Here is a 23085-nt window from a genome sequence, read left to right as displayed (position 1 = left end):
TTCAGTGCTCAGAGCACACAGGGCTCCAAACAGGCTTGAAACAGCTTTTGAAAGCCCTGGAGTCCCAGCAGCACATCTAGGAGCAGGCCCAGATCACTCAAAGCTCAGCCTTGTGCTGCCCCCAGCCCCGTTTGCAGGTTTGAGTTTGTGTCCAGCTGTCAGCACCTCCTCCCCGGGAAGGTGGGGCTGAAGGCAGCGATCAGCGCACGCCCAGGCAGGGATCTCGTGATGATGAGGGAGGTGACACCTGCCACCAGCGCTCCCGCGCTCGTCTGCCCAAGTGAGAACAGCACATTTTGCTGTCAGGCCGAAGGGAACATATTTTCATAGGCAGCCCTCCAACTTGTGTATAATTGCCTGCAAGTGGGAATTGGAAGAGGCCTGCATTTGGAGAACTCTGAGTGGTGAAAAGAGGCTGCATCTGTACTGAATTCAAGGCAGTGAAATTCAGTGTAAATATGATTACTTGATTTTTTAAAAAAATTGTATTGTTTACTATAAACATTATTTAACTATTGTGCATAATATTTCTGAGATAGCTTATTAAACTCTGCTGCTTTTGCTTCAGCAACTTCCCTGGTAAAAGCTGAGAAGGGCTAAAGTGAAAAACTACCCTTTAAATGTTAGCAGTTTTTAAAAACAAACAAGTTTAGCAATCTGGACTAATTAGGAACATTACTGGCTCCGAGTGAAGGAGCAGAATAGTATTAAATCTGGTAGCTTAACTGTACCTGTTCAATATTCATTAGCACAAATTTCTTGGAGAAAAGTCTGCTGCATTAATTAGGACTTCCAATCCCAAGCACAGTTGATAATATGTTTATTCAAATCCCTATAATTCTTATGTGCTATTCCACCCTTGTCTCTTTTTATCGCTGTCTCTAGGCCAAAACCTACTTCAAGAGATCAAATGTGGAGAAGGTTCCTCCTCAAACAAGAGAGGAACTGAACAGACCAACATTTTATTTCAGTGGCACTCGATGATTTAACCATACCAATGAAATAAATCATAGAATTTTGGAATGGTTTGGGTTGGAAGGGACCTAAAAGCTCACCTTGTTCCACCCCCTGCCATGGGCAGGGACACCTTCCACTAGCCCAGGGTGCTCAAAGCCCTGTCCAACCTGACCATGGACATTTCCAGGGAGCCAGGGGCAGCCACAGCTGCTCTGGGCAGCCTGTGCCAGGGCCTGCCCACCCTCACAATTCCTTCCCAATATCCCATCTATCCCTGTTCTCTGTCTGTTTAAAGCCATTCCCCCTTGTCTTGGCACTCCAGGCCCTTGTAAGAAGTCCCTCTCTGTGGCCACATCTGACTTCAGGGTTATTGGTTCTCTGTCCTTCAGGATTGCACGAAGCTTCCCAGAAACACAGCACAAACACCGTGCCTATTTTCAGAGCTCGGTGACTCAAGACCTAAAAGAAAATCTTTTTTTTCTTCTGATGCAGAAAAATGACACAATGAAAGCAGGGCAATTCTGATGGCATCCAATAAAGGTCATTTCCAAGTACCCCCCACCCAGTGACCCAGGGACAACACCCACCACACACCCGACACGTGTCTGTGCGTGTGCACATGTGAGTCAGACAGAGCAGCCTGGCCTACTGCAGTGGCTTTATAAATATTCATCAGTGGGCATCTCTACATCCACGCCCACCCCAAAAGCCAGACTTTCTGTTTAAAAGCACCACTTACATCAATATGTGAGTACTGCTGCTCCTCAGGGATGACTTAAAATTAGTTTGCAGCATTAGCACTGTGTTAGTGAGAACCTCCCTGCTGTCAAAGCTGCTTGTTTTGCACAACCACCCGACACAGTCTGCTGAGGCAGAGCAGCACCTGCCAAAGGCAAGCCGAGCCATCCCTCAGGAGCAGGGCCCCCGGGAGGTCACGCACCTGTAATTGTGGAACCAGTTGATCACGGTGCTGGTTTTCAAGTTGAGCTGTGTGGCGAGTTCCTCAATGGTTTTTGGTGATGGGTATGGCTTTTGCTGGTAGGCTCGTTTGAGAGCTTCTTTCTCCTCTGGTGCCAGCACCACCCGGGGCTTCTTGAGCTGGTGCTGGGGCTGGGGGCTGGCGCCCTGGCTGTAGTCGATGCCAGCGGACGAGGACTCACAGGACTGGCTGTCGCTGACGGAGCTGTGCCGCCGTTTCATGTAGGCTGAAAGAGAAGCACAGTGGATCAGCCCAGGCTGAATACAAACGCAGAATCAATGGATTCTTGTCTATCAGGGTCTTTTTAACTTGGGTATAAACTTGCTGCTGTGAGAGGGAAAGCTGAGGGATAAACACAGAGAGGGCAGGTGGGGATGCAGGGATGGGCTGCTGGGAGGGGATGGGAAGGATGGGGTGCCACCAGAGACCAAATGAGGGGAGGATGAAAAAGGCAGAAAGAGAAGAAAAGAGGGTAAGTCAGCTGGAAACCTGCCAGAGTTTTCTGCCTTTACAATGAACGTGGGACACGAATGACAGGGTTCAGTTCACACGACTCATTTCAGATTCACTCCTTCAAGAGGAGTGAACTCCCACGTAAGGCCCTGACTGGGACAGTTGTGCTTCGTTTTGACTGAAAGGGGTTTGGTGGTTAAAACACTTCAGGTGTACATGGAGGTGTCTCTGACATGAAGGAAAATATGACTGTGGAAGTGGAGCTGCAGCATTCCCAGCCTTCCCAAACCATCTCCAACACACGATGGCGCCTGGAGCCTGGAGATGCCAGGGATGGGCTGAACAACCATCAGGGCTGAACAACCATCAGGGCTGAACAACCATCAGGCTGCCTTTCCCTACAGCTCTCTGCTGTGGCAGTGACAGGTTATGAAAGAAAACCAGCCCCCAGCACCCTCCTCCCCTACACAAAGCTCCTTCCAAAACACAGACACTTTAAAGAAAGCTCTCCCTGCACTGATGGGCTCGGTGAGGCTGATGGCAGGAGCCTGTGATCCTGCCACTGACCTTCCTCCCTGACTGGGAGTGAATTATCCTGGCAAATTCCACAAGGAAGGAGTCCCTGCAAAGGCTGTCACTGACTTGACTGATTTACACTGGGCATGGAGAGGTGGGATTTACTGCACCTGGCAGTATCATGCACAAGCATTGCTAATGAGGGGGCTGAAAACAGCAAATACAGATGAATCTTGTCAATAAAATATTTAATGGCCTGCTAAATACCTTCTAGATATTTAAGATTTTACGTATTCAAGAGATAAAATTTGATAACCTCAGGTATTAAGTTCCAGATTACACCAGCCTGACATCAATCCAGGAGGAATTAAATCTCCAGGAGCCAGGAGCTCTGGTCAGAACCAGGGACACTGTGGTGCCAGTCACACTGGTCAGCAACCAAATTCTTCAAAAATTCAATTTTTCTCTCCCCACGGCTCTGCCTTCAGGCTGAGGCTGCAGAGTGAATAAAAAATCAGTGCAATCAAATAATCTACAGTGTTCAAAGCCCAGGCAATGCCTCCTGGCAGGGCTCCCTCCAGGACTGGCTGGGTTTTCTGGCTCCAGTGGCTTCCAACACCCTGCCCTCTCCATGGTGCCTCCAGTGGGACCTTTGGCACTGTGGCTTTACTATCATGGAAGTGAATTCTGAACACACTCTGTAACCTTTGGGGGTATCTGCATGGTCCACATTTTGTTTTTCCTGAATATGACAGATTACCTGAGGATTGCCTACTGTGTAAGATCACTGATATGGAACACAACGTGAGTTGCTTGTGATCCATCACTCTGACGTGACACAGTCCTGTGCACATTTGAAATAACCATAAAAAACAAAGTGTTTTTTTAAAAATAAATCTCCTTTAAAAATCCACCTATTTAAGTTGTTCCAACCAGATGTAAAACTGCAAAAAATCTGTATTATTTCAAGGTGACCCATTGGCCTTATTTTTGCAGCCTTCAAGGAACGGTTACAACCTTCAACCATGGAATTAATCATTCCAGCAAGATAATCTCATATTTCTATAAAATGTTTAGTCTCAAAACTCCTTCCTGGGTGTTATTTCTTCCTTGCATTGACCTGCAAACTACAGCCAAGGCTCCCTTGTTTCCTTGCACAGCAGAACCAGGAGGCTGGAGGACAGCATCCATCAGCTCAGCAATGGGCAGCAGCTTCAAGGAGGCCACGAGACAGAACAGAACCTGGCATGGGAGATGTGACAGGGGCTCAGACCACCTCTAACTGGAGTTTCTGGAATTTGGTCAGGGGACTGAGTCAGCATGAGACACGCAGGGATCAGGATGGGCTGGATCTCCCTTTGTCTGCTCTCCAAAGGATGGGATTTCTGGCAGGGCAGAGCTCCTGTCTTAAGCAGCAAAGGAGAATCTGGAGCTGTGACAGCTTGGGAAAGACATTATTCCTTCCTCTGCTCTGTAACCTCACACTGGGATCACAAAAGGTGCACTGGCTGAGATGGACTGCTCTCATGTGAATGGGACAAATTATATAAAAGCACATATTTCATTAAAATACAAATGAAGAGGAGGATGTCCCACTGTTCTGTCGGAGCAATTGTTTTCTGGAGGATAATCTACTATCAGGACAAATTAACACTGGGCCAAAGGCAGAAGTAGGACTCAGACTTCAGGCTTTAATGCTGGTCTCTGGAAATTTAGATGACATTTTTAAAAGCTTTTCCATTTTAATTTTTATTTTTAAACATATGTGCTGCGTGCAGACAACGTAAGGAAATCACTCAGCACATCTGCAGTGACAGCAAGGCTCAAACTAGAATCCAAGTTGCAAACACACTTTATTTTTGGAGAAGTTTGATTTTTGTCTGTGACCAGTCTCCACTTCTCAGGAGACACATGAAAATAAAAGGAAACCCAGCTGTAATTTGGGCAAAGGTCTGGATCTGGGTCTGAGGCTGACTGAGTTACACCCTTCCCCCCCAGCATCCACGTGTCCCTCTGGGAAGAGTCCCTAGCATGTGCCCAGCTATGGATGCACAGACACCATTGCACAGCTGCCCACTGAGATAAAACAAAGCCCCCTTTAATATAATTTTTACCTTATGTGGTATTGAACAAGATTATTAAAAAGTGAAATAATGGGGAAATAAAGGGAATTCAATTTTCTGCTGACAGCAGTGCTGTTCTGTGAGGAGTGTGATGCTCCAGCAGCCCAACACCCAGAGGTTATGAGAGGAATGAACTCTTCCAAGGCAGGAAAGATGTGCAGAATATCTCAGCCTGATGAGCATGAAGCCCCAGCTCCTTCCAAAGAGGCTGGTTAGTGTACATTGCAAATTCTCAGAACCTCTTAAAAGGGACATTTATAGCACAAACTTCAGACTGGCGGAACAGAAAAAAAAAAAGAGATATGTAGCTCACCTTTATCATAATTATTAATTTACTCCCTTAATAAAATGTGGCAGAGAAATAATTGATAATAATGTTTCACTGGAAGCAGACCCAGTCGCATTGTTCTTTAACTGACATTAGCTGAAGGGAAAGTTAAATTCTTAATGTGGCTCTGGAGCAATTTAAAAGGTTAAATCACAGGATCCTTACCTGCATGAAAGGATTTTGCAGAAAATACAGGGTTGAATTCACTTTAGACTGCTCTGAGGATAGCACTTGCACAGTTCAGGAGCTCAGAGCAGAGTCTCAATGATTTATGGCCTTATCTCTATTCAGATGCCATCTACAGACCATATGTATCACTCACTATTTGATAAGAATCCAGTTTAGAAAATCGTTTTGAAAGGATATTGTCAGTACTACTTTTAAATTATTTTTATTTTATTTTGCTGCATTATGGGCAATATTCTCTGTGAGGCTATAAAAACCCAGCTAGTTGACAATTTTATTCCTGCCATGTTTCTAATACAGCAAAACTCCTCACGATTCCCTTTGGTTTACAGTTGTAAGTGGGAAACCCAAGTGGATTTTACTCCCCATGGAAGATCATACACATGCTAAGATACTGCACTGCTTTATATTATACTGGTTACTGTGACAAAGGTTTGAATTTCTTCTTAAAAGCCTGCAAGACTATAATTTTCCCAGAAGCTCCCTCACTGTAATTTTAAATATAATCACCAAGTTCTTGATCAAATGTGTAAATGCTTTCAGAACATCAGTCAACAGCAGAGCTTTCAGTGTACATGATTAATGATGTCTGTGCTAATATCATTAAGGGGTAGCTCCAGAGATGTATGTATCATTAATTAGTTAGCTGCTGATAATGGCAGCCCACGAGTCTCTTGTAAAATCACATGAACATACTAAAAACAGGGCTCTGAATAACCACTGGGTTTCAGTGATGAATTTAAAATGGAGAGAGCTGGATAAATCTGCAGGATGTACTTCCTACTCAGATACCCAGTAACAACTCAGAGCACTCACAGGTCCATCCCCATGACCCTGTTTTATGTGAGCATAACACAAATTTTATTTTATTAACACAATCACCATACCCCTCTCTATAAAGGCTACAAATATCATTATTCTGCAAGAGTCTTTTATAAAGGCTGCATTTTTCTCTCCTCCCAGCAACCATCAGTGCAGGACTGGCAAGGAGCTTTCCCAGGAATCAATGCACAGTTCTTCCAGCCCAACATCTGTGACCAGCTGCAGCACTATTAACTAATAACCCAAAGCCAGCTCCCAAACCCACATTTCTCATTTGGTAAGGCAAGTTATCAGTGATACACCAGGGCCTCAGTAATTAATATATAGGAGAAAACAGCAATGATTCCCCAGCAGCTGGTGAATATTTAGAGTTTGGGGTTGGCTTTTTGTTGTGTGTTTGTTTTCTTTTTATTTTGAGATGTATCTGCTTAAGCAAGCATCAAATAAAAGCTCCAAAAAAAGCTGTGGTGAAGTCCTTTTGCATAAGCCTCATAACAGTGAATCAATGCTGCCTCTCCACTATTTCTGGAGGGTTATAAAAGCCAGGCTGAAGAGTGGAAGGCGTGAGTCAGCACTCCGCTCCCGGTTACCTTTTTTCTCCATGCGCTTCATATCCATCAGCTTCTCCACGTTGTTGGGATCGTTGAGCCACAGCTGCATGCGGACAAAGGGTTCCCTTCCCTTCAGACTCAGCTTGTGCCAGGGCTTGGGGCGAGCCAGCAGGTCTGAGACAGAGCCTTGTGTCAGCCCTAGGATTGTCTCCCCGAACAAACGCTGACCTAATGTGAAATTGAGAAGCGCATGAATTCGCTCGGCTGAGACACGGGAAAGAACACGAGATCATTCCTCAATCATTCTTACTTCAGAACTGCTTCAAAAACCCAGAAGAAACATTTAGGAGAATAAATGCTTTTCCCCCCACTAGAAGGGTAAATATTGAGCTTTAGTTTAATCCTCAGGATCTGCCTGGGATAAAGGGAGGAGCTCGACACGTCTGGGGAGCGGGACCTTACAGTGAAACAGTGTGCAAAAAATAAAATTAGGAGAGGAAAAATAAACTGAACTTCTAGCTAAGCAGGCAACTAGTGAGAGCAGCGAGGCTACTTAGCTGTTATGCAGGAGGGCAGTGCCACAGCTTTGTTCCAACAGGGCAATCCAAACATTTCCAGCAATCAGTGAACCAAGAGCAATGCCACCTCCCCCTGCAGCAAAGGCCATCTAAATGTCCTCACAGAAACATGTATGGAATTTCTGTGCTCTATTATCTGTGGGGATCTAAGTGTGTCTTACCCACTAGAGAGAATCAGAATTTGCAGTACAACTTTTGTTTTACAATCGCTACAGTATTTCTAGTTAAGAATAGTTAATTTTAGTTCTCTTACAAAATGCTGTCATCTGGCAGGGTAAAATCTGTAAATGCTTGACAGTGTACAGTGTTCATATGTGCATTGCTGACAATGATTTTATATGGGAAAGGTCTAACTTATCAAGGACTGGGGGAAATGCCTGTGCACCTCAAACCCAACCACAGAGCTGATTTTCTACCCCCCTTCACTTCAGTGTTCTTCCTCAGCTGCACTGCCTTGATGCCAACTTCTGCTACAGGAGAGAGCCTGGAGTCATCTGAGTCATCAGGATTTAAGATACAAGTGCTGCTGCCATGGGATTTCAAGGTAACCCAAAGATCTTTCCATAACCCCCAAATTTGGGGCTCAGGGCCTTCTGTCTGATCTGCAGCTTTTGAGTGCCCTCACTAACACACAACAGAACATTCCCCCTTCACATCTCAGCACTTGTAGCCAGTGGTAACCAACAGATCCCTAAGGGACAAGGGGGTTCTGACCCCACAGCTCTGCAGGACAAGCCCAGGCTTGCAAAAGCACCACCAGCTCCTAGGAGCTCTTCACAGCCTTCCCTGATCCTGACACAGACAGCTCATGGCAAATATCTGCTCTACAGACCCATCCCCTGCACTCCAAGATTCCCCTCCTCTTTCTCTTTAAAAATATCCCAAGACTTTTGCCCTGGTGGTTTTTTTTTTTTTTTTTTTTTCTTCCCTGTATGGGGAGAGGAGGGAATATGGGACCAGTCAGAAGCTGCAGAACATCCCACTCAGATGTGTGGGGCTGCAGGTGGGTCTGCAAAGCTTCCAGAGGAAGGAGCTGAGATAATGAGAGGCCGAGAGGTGAAAGGAAAACAGGACTTAACATGACACTCTGCTAATAAGCTCTAAAACTAGCCCTGAAAACAGTTCTTACAGACTGAACAGAAATCTACATTCAGAATTCACTCAAGTTCCTGAGAAATAAGTGATTTTCCACTACCCTCAATATCAGGAAAATCAGACAAAAGAGGTAATTCAGGGGAAATTTTATCAATTTTATCTTTATGTTTTTATCCCATGTCTTGCTGGGGTAACCTGCTCCCTGTTTGTATTTAAAAACATCAGCAAGGCCTCATCCATTTCCTTGTAAACCTGCCAGCTACTAGCAAGATAACACAGCCACTTGAAAAATCTGCTATTGTGTTGCCACATGAACAGGAATATGGGCACAGATTTGCAAAAGGGTTGGGAATGAGCAGTGCTGGCAGTGCTGCTGAAGGAAATGAACCTTTAAACTACAGCCTAAAAATTAAAAATGCAAATGTGGAAGGAGGTAACATCATGTTCTCTAGGTGTTAAGAACAAAGCTAAAGATGTTTGTCTTGTTTATTCATGTCAGGATATGGCAGGACAGGAGAAAACACCTGAAAGACTCCCAAGCTAAGGGGGAAGGTGTCAGAAATCATCCTCGGGATGGAGAGGTGTATCATGCCCCATCTTCATCAGAGAACTATTAATAACAGGAATATTTTAAAGCACAGGTTTCCTAAAACTCCTCCCCACCCTTCATGCCTGTTCCCACTGATGTGGATCCTAATGGACAAACCCGTGTTGGTTTCATGGAAAGTCTTGACCCTTCCCACAAAATGCCCAATATCCCCTATCCTCAAACAGCTGAGTGCTCCTGCTTCCCTCTGTGAGCTCTGTGCAGCCCAGCAGGGAATCCCTGAGGATACTCTGATTCTGGGGCTCAGAACATCAGCAGCATCTCAGTGTGAACACTGCCAGCATGTTGTGCTGAAGGCACAGAACCTTCAGAGAATGGTCTGGGTTGGAAGGGACCTTAAAGATCACCCAGTTCCAACTCCTAGTGAAAGGAACTTCCACTGTCCCAGGCTGCTGCAAGCCCTGTCCAACGTGGACACTTCAGGGATGGGGCAGGCACAGCTTCTCTGTGCAGCCTGTGCTGGGACCTCCCCACCCTCACAGGGAAGAATTCCTTCCTAACATCCCACCTGAACCTACTCTGCTTCACTTGGAAGCCATTCCCTCAGCTGGTGAGGGGAGGAGAGACCCGCCCAGCTCAGTCTGAACTGTTTTGTACAACTGTGGTCTTTACTGGCTGGTGACACTGGGACACCTCAGCCACCACCAGTTGCCTGTGACAGGTTCACAAGGCCTAAAGCAGAGAAACCTGTGCACCAGAAAACCTGGTGCACTAGCACACTGAGGGCACAAAAGGAGACATTGAAACTGGTTCCACACCTAATGCAGAGTTTGGGGCACATTTCCTGGCTCTTCTGCTGCTTTTTAGGCTTGTCAGCCACACTGTAGGAAAACAAAAATCATGGGAAATAAAAAAGACTAAGTAAAAATGGCATCAAAGCAAATGTAAACAAAATTACTTTTTTTTTCAAACCTCTCTGGAACACCAGAGCAGGTACAGCACTCAATAGCATATTGCCCAAAAAGCAGGGGCCTGGATCTGCAATCCCTTACCATGATTTGGGGCTTTCTCTCTACCTTATCTCCACTGAACAAGCAACCACCATCTGCCCCAGCCAAGTGCATGGGCAAGGAATTCTGCTGGGCTCACTGGAACACAATCTCACTCAGGATCTGTCAATGATCAGGGCCATTTCCTTTTTTCCCCCCAAATGATGTTAAATGAGAACTTGGGACCTCCCCCATCCCAGCATTTTTCCCCCTTAAAAAATGTTTTAAGAAAATAACACGCTATTCTGTGTCTAAATGAAAAAAGGCTTCCTCACATACTAAAATAGAGGAGTTTTAACTTTCACAGTCATCGTGTTCAGATTGTATGGATAAAATTCTTCTCACATAAGTAACATCATCAGTCTAAATCTAAACTTTACCCTATTTGTAGTGAAGGAAGAGAAACTGGTACTTCTGGGGAGCACCAGACATTCCCCTGAGCACCTGATGACGGGGGGGATGAATCCCTTGCTGAGACCCAGAAGCAGGAGCAGGTACTGGGACAGCCTTACTGCCCTCCTGCCAGAGCCCTCAAAGGACCCCAGAAACATTTCCCAAAGCCTTGTGGGGGAAGCAAGGGTTAAAGACATGAAGAACCAGTGATTTAGAGGCACAGTGACAGTATTAATGTGGACTTCCCACACTCACACCAGATTATTCCCTGTGACTATTCCAAACAGTCATGACACTGAAGCCAACAGCCAAAAACCCCTCTGTAGGCAAAAGCAGTCTCAGCTTTGCACATCTGTGAACAGAAGAACTGAGTGGCCCTGTACACTGATCTCAGGCTCATCTAAACCTCAGCTCAGTCTGGATTTTCCCTCCCAGCTCTGCAGGGACATTGTGCTCCTGCCTGTGATGCACCTTCCGCTCCAACCATGCTGGGCTCCTCTACTTCACCCAAAACGGGCCTGGAATTTGCAAGTGTGGGGGAAACAGCCTTTCCCAAGGGGAGATCTCACTGGCTCTGGGGGTCCTGACAGCCTGCTGGACTCTGTTTTGGGAGGTGGGAGCAGTACCTGGCTGCTGAGTCAGGAGCAGAGCTTAGGAAGAACAAGGGTGTGATGGCATTTGAAGTAGAGTGTGACAATCTGAATTTTCCACCAGTTTAAAAAGATTAGGTATCTTTTTAGCAAATTAAAGCTTAGGCCAGAGTCAAACCCAGGCATTCTCATACATATCTAGTGTAGCTAACAATAAAAGCATGAACACTTACACATGATTTTGGTCAAGAAATGAGAATAAAGTCATTTACCAAGATTGTTGTCCGTGAGCACTTCCTTGACCCTCTTGGTGATGCCATAGGTGTCCAGCTCAGGGGACATTGCCACCAGTTCTTGGATGCTGAGTGCAGAGTGGCCTGAGAGTGGCAGAGGGGTCGTGGATTGGGATTCAGATGCAGGTGGCTCACTGGATTCCTGGGATTTGCCATCCTTACTCGTCTCTATGGTGGGGCAGGGCTGCTGTACCAACTCAGTCAGGCTTTTCACTGATTCACTGGAACTCATGGGAGATTCAGGAGCAGGACTGCAACTGGCAGAAGTCTTTGGAGTACTTTCTGTAATTGAAAAAAGAGAAAAAATCCCCACTTTAGCATAATTGTAATGTTTTGATTGCAGGATATTTAACTTTCCTCCTCATTTATATTCTACCTACTTAAAGAAATGCCTAAGTATGCAAAATGCTACTTGCTATGACTTGGGTACTAAAAAGCCTCTTTTTAAAAGCAAGAATTATTTTCTAATTTTATCTTGAGTGGTCTCTGATTTCTTATAAAGACAAGATGTACAAATACAAATAAAAATCAGGAAAAACTGAAGTGCAATAGTCTCTAAGTTTGCACGCAATTTCCTTGGTCAGGAAATCTCAGTTTTGCTTGTCACAACATTTTTATATAAGGACAGTTTTAAAGCTACCATTCTAGACTGGATTAAACTTCCTTCTGTGACTTGTAAGAAACTCACTCAGCCACTATTTTGTTCTGTCAATGAGGGATTTTCTACAACTGATACAACTCTCTATCTTGAGAGTGTTATTGATTTAATTTTGTTTCTTATCACACACATCACATTTCTGCAATTCTCTTTGTCCAAAAATAACAAGATTAAAATACAGTTTGTAATTATGTTGTATTAATTAAAGTGTTTGAGAATCCAACATAAAGATATAGAGTGGATCAGGAGACACCCAAATCTGTTATTGTGACACTTGGTTTAAAAGAAAGCTTTCCCAATCTGTTAATTTGCCAACAACAATAGGTTCTGTACAAAATGTTGTTTTCCCCCAATAAATTTATCTCTCACAGAATGTACTGACTGAGCTTATTCAGAGATTCCAGACATCTGAGGGTACAGGCTGAACCTTTTTTAAAGCAACAACACACAGGCAACGTGGTTTACAAGAATCATTCAGGAGATAAGGAGCACAGGCGATTCCTCCATGCACAGCTTTTCCCATTTCTGTGGGGCTGCTTCCTCCCCCTTGCTGTCTCCCACCCATTACTTGCCAGGGTTAATGGCATGGATTCCAGCCTCACACATCCCTGGGTTTGGCTCCAGCTGCCTGCAGGAGGCTGACAGAGCTCTCAGCTGCACAAGGAGGAGCCCAGACCCCATCCAAACCCAAGAGAGCCCAGAGTTTTCTGAGCCCTGCGGTGCCACCACAGGGCATTCTCAGGTCCCATCGGGCAATGGCTGCCAGCAAACCTCACTGGCTTTTGAGTTTGTTATCCAGAATATTGTCAGATCATTCCAGAGCATGCAGCCTGTGGAAACATATCCCAAATGCTGAAGGAAAATATTGCCACAGGAAAAGTCAGGCCCAAATGGAGCAGAGTGCAGAGGATAATGGTGTTTGCTGTTCAGGGTCCTGGGAGCTTTCCCATGCTGCATTCAGGAGCTTCCCTGACACACTCACTTGAAGCTGCTCTCTCAAACCTAAAATCTGATTTTTTTCCTTAGTGCTTTATATGAGATGCAAAAGAGGAAGACAGAAAAGAAAGTGAGGTGCATGTAAATCTTTAAGGTAAAGGGGATCCTACAAATCCTGTTTCTTCTCTCTGCTCACCCTGGGTCATCATACAACCAAACAGAAACCCTGGGAAATATTATTTCTGTATCAGGAGCAGCAAAGGAATCATACTGTAAATTTGCCCTGATTCACCCATGCGAGGGACCAATTTGGCAGATCATCCATCTTGTTCACTGTACACTGTCAGGGATGGCATGAATTCCCTACATGATAAACAGATTTCTTCTCAGGTCTGTGTCCTTTAACCCACAGCAAGGTCAAAATTATGGCTGCCTAGCTAATAAACCGCACGGCACTGGTTCAACTTCCCTCTAATTTTGTCCCTTGTGCCAGCTTATACAAATCTTACTGAATAACTAGAGCAGCTGCAAATTTCCTAAACAATTCCTCATCCATGCACGGTGAGCCACACGCGCGCACGGAGAGCAGGGGGAAAAAAATAGAAAATAATTAAAAAAACCCACCAAAAACCAAACCAAACCCAACCATACAGGACTAAACAAAAGCATTTCCTAATGCCTCCTTCTCCCTCTCCTTTCCCTGCCCAGCCTAATTATGAACACAACAAAGGTAATCTGTGTTATCATCTATCACTGAGATGCTCTCTGTTGCTCACATATTAGCTTATTTATTTTTTATATCACTTACCAAGAGCTTGAATTTCATTTTTAAGATCAATCTGCTGCTCATTTACTCCAAAAGGTGGGATTATCTGAATCTAATTTTGGAAGGCAGTACAGATGACAAACTGCTTTTTCTCCCCACCAAAAGGCAAGTGTACAGTGATTTCAGGCGAGGCATTATGTACATGTACTACAAATAACTCAAAATATGTTCCCTGTTCATTTTTAGCATTTTTCCCTTCTGGAAAAACTTTTTCAAGATCACATAAATATTTGAGGAAAAGATCCATTATTTGGGACAGTAAATTCAATAATCAAATAATGCAAACATTTCCCGTTAATCTACTTAAAAAATTAAATAGACATTTAGAGTACAAGTGACTGCTGACAGAACAAAGGGGAAAATTGACTGTATTCACTATTCCAGATTTAACTGTCAATCCACAGCCATTTCGCATGTTTTATGAAATAATTTGTCTGTATTCATTTCTCTCAAGTTCCTCACAAGACAAAGACACAAATTCAGGATATCTGAAAAATATACATTAAGATTTCCAAAGCAGCAATTGAACATTTCCAATGAAAACAATACACTGAAAGCTTATTTTTTTAAAACTTACTCTGCTTTTTTAACCCCAGACTGCTCTGAAGAATAACACTAACTTAAAAGCAATCCAGTTTCTTAAAAGTAATATTCACTGGATGTTTTTACATTTGTGTTTAAGGAGGAAACAACCATTTTGTCCATATAAATATAAAACTGCACTACAGAACAACCTGCAAACTCCACGGCCACCATTTATTGATGAAATTATTTCAATAAATTCCAGGTAAACCAGGGGTTTGTTTTCCAACAGCCTGCATCCAATTTAAGATGTGAAATAAAAGCTCCAAAGCTTCAAAAATGAGGTGCTGGAAGAGCTGGAGAGATCAAGAGCATCACCAGTGACAAGGTCATTGCAGACCCTGGGAAATTTTTAAGTTTCAGGTAGTCAAAGACATCAGCTGTGCCCTGAGTCTTACAGAGGCTGGGGAAGACAGGGTGTCCCCAAAAATGACTTTATGGGAAGATGGTGACCATCAGACATGAGCCCCTGCATGTGATGAAGACACAGCTTAACATGACATTTTAAATGATAAAAAACCCCATGTAATTTCTGCACAATTACAGGTTGCCGTTGACAAATGCCATTAAGGATGCAAAGACAGCACAAATGCACTTAAATCATCCAAACTTTTGAAGATGTAAGTAAAACTGATTCATGAAAGGGCAAAGGTTCTACCAGCACTTTTAACATTATTTGTTCAAAATATAGTCTGGGGTATAGGGAAGTTAAGCCCTTCCAAGTGATTTTAAGGAGCACATTCAAATACGCAGCATGGAAAATAATAATAAAAAATGCAAATCAAGTACTAGAAGTGATGTCTGCAGAAATGGGCCAGCAAGCTGAAATGTTTGGCAAGTGGAATTGGGCCCCATTCATGGCCGAGACATGAAGAGAACCAAAGAGCAACACTGGCTATTTCACAGCTGATAACACAGCTCAGAGAGAGCCCCTGCACTGAAGGGGAACTTCCAGACTTTGGAGGCAAATGCCTCTCCAGAAAGACAAATACACCTGGTTCAGTCTGCCAGCACAGATAGCCCTGACTGGGGACATGTCACTCCTGGAAGAGCACGTGGGACTTATTTTAAAGTCAGCAAATTCTTCCCTTCTGTTTTTTCCTACAATACTAGAGAGGGGTGCACAGTCTAAAATGAAGATGAAGATAAATGAGTAGAAACAAAGTCAACATTACACAAATATCTCCTGTTTTCTTCTAAAATACTGTTTTCTCAATATAAAATTGCTGCTTGAATGACCATCTAACTGCAACAAATCCCCAAACCACCATCAGAGCCTGCTTTTTCCTTCCCCACTCTTTAGCAGCTGTCTGGTAAGAAACTAAACTAACTTTGCAAACAACAAATAGGTCTGGGGTCTGAGTATTTTACAAACCTGGTTGAGAACCATAACAAACTAACCCTACCTTAAATACACAAACACAGAAAATAGTTTGTGGTCTTGCACTCCTTGGCACAATGCATGAATCCAAATGCTGCTCTGGTCCCATCCATCCCCTACACCTTCCCCACAGCAACTGCCATGACAGTGTTTTGGAAAATGTGAGGAAGTCTGAAATCAGAGTTCTTGTCTCAGTTCATTGCTCACAGGTGGTTTTCCTGAACTCCAGATCTTCTTATTCTTCCCCAAGACTTTCTACTCCATGTTGGGGTCAGGTCCCCAGTACTGGATCCTGGAGCCTCAGTTGCTTGACTGTCCCACTGATAGCCTGCAAATCACCTGCAAACACTCCCCCAGCACTGTCTCAGCCTGACACCCCCTCTGCTCTGTTCTGCCATGCTCATGTGGCAGAGTCCCTGCAGTGTGTAAGGAACCCCAGGGCTCCTCTCCCGAGCATCTCCAGGTCTGCAGGAACTCAGCAGTCAGGGACATGCAGAACTGCAGGGCACTGCTCAAGAGGAGCAATTCTGTGATGTCCAGGAACTCTTCCCAAGTCCACAGGACACATCCAACAGGTGAAGCACAGCTCAGATCCACAGCACTCTTCAGCTGGAGGCTCCTTCTGAAGCTCAGGACATCTCGGATGCAAAGACCTGCAGGTGCCACCTGCTCCAAGCTCCCCAGAAGATCTGAGACATCTACAGGACGTGACACCAGTGCTGCTGTATCCCCTCCAAGGAGGCATTCAGTGACACAGATAAGGTTTCACCAGTCCCAGAGGCATCACGTCTGCCAGCACAGATTCCTCCACTGCAACTTCTCCTATGCATTTTGAGAGCTGCAGGTTTGCTGCTTTTGCTCAGATCCTGCCTCACCTCTGACAGCAAACTGGCTTTTGCACCCACTTGTAAATCCAAATTTCAGAGATTTGAACAAGAACACCTGAATCTGTGAGCATAAACCACAAGCTCACTCTCAGTCTCTCCTCCCAGCACACCTGTCCATCCATAGAGACACCCTGTACTCCTGGAGCTGCTGGGAGAGTGACCTGGCCAAGCCTTGCTGCTAACACAGGCTTAGCTAATAAACTGCAAAAGCACTCCTGGGGAATGAGGTACGGAACATGGCAAAGTTGAGGAAGACCATGCAAAACACAGAAGGTATTCAGGGGCCCCTAAAAGGATTATGAAAAATATTATATTCTAAAGACAGCAGGCAGACAACAGCTGCCTTAAGTTTCAGAGGGAAGTGGATTGAAAAAACAGATCCACTATAATTTTCAGAGACAAATCTCTGTAGTTTATCTGATCCACTATTTAAATTTCAATACACAGTCCTCTATCTGCAGTAATAATAACCTAAATTCCATTTAGTGTTCATTTGAGCAGTCAGGATAAAGTCATTTCTTATTATCTCCCCACTGTGTAAAAAACAGCTTGAAGGTAGGAAGTCAGCAAGCATTTTCACCAAAAAGTAATTATTGTAAGTGACATTTTTACTGCTGGCATGCCATAAGGCGAACTGCACATTTGGAAGGACAAGTTGCTAAAACAAAATGACAGGGTACTCTGTGACATTCCAACGAGAACCCAAACATGATTTCACTGGCGCTTGCTGTGATGCACTTTTCCCACTGTCCAAAGCCCGGGCTGCAGGTTTGTGCCAAACTAGTCCAAGCTGCCTCCTGAGGAGCTGGGGGAACATCCTGGGCTCTGCTTGCTCCCAAATCAGCACATCAGCAGGCAAGATGGAAGCAGACAAATGTGGACAGGAGATTTCTCAGCAACCTCTTGAAAGAGCATTTGCTACTTCAGGGCTGCATTTACCTCCTCGTGCAGATGAGTTAATGGACAACAACAGGCCTGGCAGGTTGCCTGGGATCAAAGTGTCTCACACTGGGACTGGATTAGTTTCTGTTTCCCGATGATGAGGCTGCCCGTTCTATCCAATTTGTAGACCAAAACCTGGTGAATGCTGCCCTGAGAATCAGGGCCTGATCACACACAGCTGAGCAACATCCCCAGGACAACTGTGGTACTTGGCTTCCCAGGGTGTGGGAATTTCAGGGAGAGATTTCTTCCCTCCAGCCTTCTATTTGATTTTACCTTTAGCTATGTCTGCCTTTGCAGGGTCTTATCAGAGAATCACAGAATGATTTGGGTTGGGAGTGACCTTAAATCTCACCTAGCTCTACCCCCTGCCATGGGCAGGGACACCTTCCACTATCCCAGGTTGCTCCAAGCCCCGTCCAACCTGGCCTTCAACATCTCCAGGAATGAGAAGAAATTAGCATTCTAAAGTTAATCTTTTAAAGCACCATAACAGCAACTCTCTTCAGTAACAGTGGGTGCAGCACAAGCCTGAACTATGTAATAAAGCTGAGCAGCACTTGTGGGAGAGCACTGCAACACATCCCTCTTCTGACTAATTAAAGAAAATACACGTGAAAGCGCCTTCTTTCAGGTACTGCTTTTGGTGGATTTACTCTGAGTGAGTGAACCTTGACTAGTCACAATTTGCAAATTGATGTGGCTCATGAAAATATGATCCTCCCTACAGTTATAAACTCCCCCAGTTCTGTGTAGGGAGTGCACAAAGCTCCCTGCAGTTTGCATCTATAATGATGTCAAATACGTAGGTTCACGCAGTTAAGAGTTGTGAGCAGTCGCTGGAGTTGCCACCACTCTGACTGTGGAGAATTTGTTTGTTTGCTTCATAAATGTTGTAACTTTGGGGAAAATGTTATTTTGGGTCTTGGCTCAGAGGGAAATTCTATGTGGATGAGGGGAGGGATCAAAGGAAAAACCCCTTTAGGAAAGTGTGCAGATGTATGTGTGCCTGCACGGAAAGGGGAGGAACCAGCTTTGGTTAACTCTACAATTACTGGGGTAATATAAAATAAAGGTTCCCACACTGCATATGAGTATATGTTAAGTGTCAGGAGGACATAAAACTGAATAATCAGGGTAGATGTTAGAATTACCTGAAAAAACCTGCTTTTGAGTATTGCTGAAGGATTGCTGCAATTTAAGTTGTATTTTCAACAATTGTTTTAGCATTGCGCCTCTATTAAAAAAATGTGTTTTCAGCTCTGGAAAGCAGAAGGAGCTGGAGAAACCAGATGAAGTTGAGAAAAGAGCACGTAAGATGGGAGGGAGCTGGTGATAGACTCATGAGGAGAGATTTACAGCTGGATGTTTAAAACTTGGAGAAGTTGGGCAACCAATTCTCCCTCCAACCAACCTGCAGCCACAAACGCCTCCGAGTTTTAGAAATCCCACTTTTGTGCCCAAAGCTACAGCAAGACCTATTTTAAAGCTACATAAAATCAAACCATCAGACTTCCACTGAGTTAGGAGGCGTGGGGAGCACAGATTGCTCTGAAGGATGTCTGGAATCTTGTGCAGGAAGATACAACTGGAGTCAGTCAATTCCAGTGAAATTTGTCCTGAGATCTGATTTTGGAGCAGACACACCAAGCCCTGACACAACAACACCCCAGGAGAAAACCCTCAGAGGAGAAGAATTAAGGGACATTTTTGCAATAGCCTGGAGGAAGGATGAGGCCTCTGTAACCCTAAGCATTACTTTACAATAGAACACAGAAAATAAAATGGGGAAACTTAAGAATTTTTTAGCTAGATTTAGACACACAGTTGAAAACATCAGAGAAAAGCCCAGGTTAGGCCAACAGCTCCAAATTATCCTATGATTCTATGATTCCTGAGCAAAAAGTCGGATCTTGGCATTGAAAAGTGAATTATTATTTCTTGGTTTTAGAAATAACCCTTAACCAATTAAAAAAAAACCCTTTCTAAAAATACACTATATTTTGAATTAGGTGATTATTGGCAGAATCATGGCTGCTTTAAAAGACATTGCTCTACTCTGCCAACCTTTACTTAATATTCAGATTTTTCTGTGTTTCCGTAACTTAGCTAGAAATCAATATTTAGAAATAACTGCTGGAAAATATTTTCAATAACCTTATTATTAAACCAGCTTGTGTGCAGACGCTTTATTAAGGATTTTCTGAATGCTAAAACAAATATGTCATGGAAGCAATCAATCAAGATGCCACAACCTCACAGTGTTATATTTTTAGTATAATCAAGACAAACATGTGCACAATACCTTTTGGAAAACAGAGTGAGAGCCTCCACGAGGAGGTTCTGCTGCAGTTTATAGTGTTTTTTTTGACTTGCTGACCTTGTGATTTGATGTGTTAAACCAACTTGCTTGAATGTGGCACCAGTTTTATGACTGTTTGTTGTCCCCCTGTGTCAGGAGCTTGTGTGAAGGTATTTCCACACCTCCTCTGAGATCTGAGCCTTGTGTCTGCTCTGGAGCAGAGGCTGCAGCAGGATGCATATGTGCACTGTGCACTGCATTTAGAGAGATCTCCTCCACTAAACAATGTGGACATTCCCTTGCCACGGGCAATGTCCACACGGGATGGATCCCAGACTCCCAGACTAATGACTGCCCTCCCTCCTTCCTTTCCATCCATCCATCCATCCATCCATCCATCCATCCATCCATCCATCCCCCATCTCAGCACAGACAGAAGCAGAGTGACCCTGAGCAGTGCTGCACTCCAGACCTTCCTTTTTGGAGGAGTGCTGGTGAAAGTGCTGAAACAAAATGACATTTACATTGTAGGCAACAATATTATAAAAGCTATTAAGGTACATTATTTTACACATCCTCATAATCTCTCCATACTGCTTTACTTAATTTGTGATAAAATTGTTGAGAAAGGGTACTTAATGTAGGACAGTCAGTAAAAGTAATTTATCATCTTCCCGCTTCGGTGCTCACGTTATCAGCGAACTCATTTTCTGCATTCATCATGCAATCAGCCTATTATTTGCATATTAATCAGGCAGTGGACCATGAAAGAGCCGCATCCCAGCCAAATGCTGCACTATCTCAGGAGGAACACTCAGTAATTATCATACATCAGTGTTATGATGTGGTAATTGATTATAACATCTTTCTGTTGCCCCTGGGGAGTCCCACTGCTAACCCAGCTTCAGGCATTCTGTGCAGATTTTTCTCTGAAAATTAGAGAAATCATTGCTGTCCTTTTATTAATGTTTTTACCTTTACAATAGACAGCTCTCCAAGCATTTCCAAGGTAGTTTTGCCTTTTTCTTTCTTTTTATTTCATGAAACCTTCATTAGGGAAAACACCTGTCTTGGATCAAAAAAAGTAAAAAAAAAAAAAGCCAACCAATCATCCCAATCAGTCCCTGCTAGAAAACCCAGTTGGGCTCGTTCATGTTCGTCCTCTCTCTTTCAAGGTCTGGTGGCTTTTTAGGTGCTAGTGTTGCTTATATAATGCCCTTCCCCATCAAACACAACAAAATGTTGCAACTTCAATAGACAGTAATTGCAAAGTTCGCATAAAGGCAGTTAAGTTGCTTTATTTAGGTGCCAAATGAGAGGCTAATTTTGGTCCTCTCATAAAGGACAAATGAAACATCTGCCAGTTCAAACTTGCACTATTTTTAGGGCCCGAGTTCCAGAGGGGTAAACCAGAGAAACAAACACTAACCACAGCTGTGGTTACACCGTGGTCAATCTCACACCTCCTTGGTGTGGGAACCCATCCCAGCAGCGTCCCAGGATCCCTCAGAAAGCAGCAAGAAAAGGGGAGATGGCTCTGGAGACGAGACCAGAAGGGACCAGCTCATGCCAGAACACAGAGAAGGGTGCTTTGACAAGGGCATGGAGGGACAGAACAATGGGGGAATGGCTTCCCACTGCCAGAGGGCAGGGAGAGATGGGATACTGGGGAGGAATTCTTCCCTGTGAGGGTGGGGAGACCCTGGCACAGGGTGCCCAGAGAAGCTGTGGCTGCCCCATCCCTGGAAATGTTCTAGGTCAGGTTGGATGGGGCTTGGAGCAACCTGGGATAGGGGAAGCTGTCCCTGCCATGGCAGGGGTGGGACTGGATGGGCTTTAAGGTCTCTCCCAACCCAAATAACTCAGTGATTCTGTGACAAGTTGCCACCAGCAATAACTTTGACAAGTATAAATACTGAACATGTACTATCAGGCCTTTTTTGCATTTATTGTTGTAATTGTATTTTCTCCGTTCATTGGCTTTTTAATTGGCTATCTTTCTCTTTTCACTTTTATTTAAATTTGATCTCAAATCCACTTTGCTTTGTTTTCAATGCAAGTTGCATTTCTCATCAGATTTAAAATAATCACTGGATTCTTTCATTTGCTGTTTCTCTGGAAGGTTGTTGGCAAGTTAAAAAAACCCTCCAACACGCATCAAATGAGGTGAGACAAATTCATAAGTTTCTCCCATACCCTAATGTAAAGGACAGGCTGGAAGGTAACTTAGAAGATATTAATTTTCTGGTAATCTTCTGTTTATTCATCTTGGGAATGATTTGCTATCATGCAATATGTAACTCTATAATCAGAACAGGTTGTTTACTTCCCTGTTTCAGAGCTGCTGGGTGAAGAGGATTTCCATCCCCATTGTAAGATGGAAATAACAACCAGCACATTTGGTGCTCACACACCTTTTCCCCAGTATTTTGGGAAGAAAATAGCCCATTATCTGTTCTTTGAATTGAAAGCAAGGCAATTTTCACCCAGAGGAGGAGCATTTGGTAATTTGCTGAGCAGCAGTTGGGCTGTTGCCCAGGGAGGGCCGAGGGTACCGTGGCCATCTCCATCCCACTGGTGGCCACGGAGCTGGACCTGCAGCCCCCCTCCTTTTGCCACCAGCAGCCAAAAGACCAACGTGAGCTTCTGCCAGCTGCCAGAGTCTTCTATCCCCAGCAGAAAATCATCTGCTCCCTTTGGAGAAGTGCCTTTCCAAGCTCTTGTGCAGCTGCCAGCCCACGGGGGACAGAACCCGGCCGTCACCGCGGCTCCTGACCCTGCCTGGAGCTGCACAGCCCCGACCTCTCTGGGTGTCTGTGCTGCTCCACTTAGGCTGGAATTTGCCTTTCCAATCTATCTGCTCCTCGTTTTCCACCCAGCCCCTCTGTGGTTTGCAGTTGGCAGCAGGGAGGGGCTGTGGGCCCCTCCCCAGGGGAGGCTGCGCGTCTCCAAATGCGCATGCAGAGGGGAAGGAAAATGCTGGTAATTAATGAAGTGAAGTAATAAGTAATGAAATTAACAACAGTGGAATTTACAGAGCTCGACTACTCAATGGCCATGGTTTCTCTCCCTAACTACATCCCCTTTTTAGCAACTCTCATGCTAACTGCT

At 44.4% G+C, this 23085-nt stretch overlaps 1 protein-coding gene across 10 annotated transcripts in view; it reads right to left on the bottom strand.

Annotated features, from left to right (window-relative positions):
• CUX1 (cut like homeobox 1) overlaps positions 1–23085 on the bottom strand; it is a 270331-nt gene that overhangs the window by 34687 nt on the left and 212559 nt on the right. For 6 of the 10 annotated variants that reach the window (XM_053995232.1, XM_053995234.1, XM_053995236.1 and 3 more), the window contains 4 exons: positions 11440–11742; positions 9954–10016; positions 6955–7143; positions 1898–2162 (listed from right to left, as the gene is read on the bottom strand). The exons of 1 other annotated variant lie outside the window; for it this stretch is intronic. In XM_053995232.1, coding sequence (XP_053851207.1) covers positions 1898–2162; positions 6955–7143; positions 9954–10016; positions 11440–11742 — 820 coding nt within the window. The remainder of the gene's footprint in view (positions 1–1897; positions 2163–6954; positions 7144–9953; positions 10017–11439; positions 11743–23085) is intronic. 3 more of the 10 variants (XM_053995235.1, XM_053995237.1, XM_053995242.1) reach the window with 1 other exon arrangement.

This window comes from Vidua macroura, chromosome 20 (genome assembly GCF_024509145.1).
Source record: "Vidua macroura isolate BioBank_ID:100142 chromosome 20, ASM2450914v1, whole genome shotgun sequence".
Taxonomy (NCBI): domain Eukaryota; kingdom Metazoa; phylum Chordata; class Aves; order Passeriformes; family Viduidae; genus Vidua; species Vidua macroura.
The sequence above is the reverse complement of the archived record's forward strand: the minus strand, read 5'-3'. Positions and strand labels throughout refer to the sequence as shown.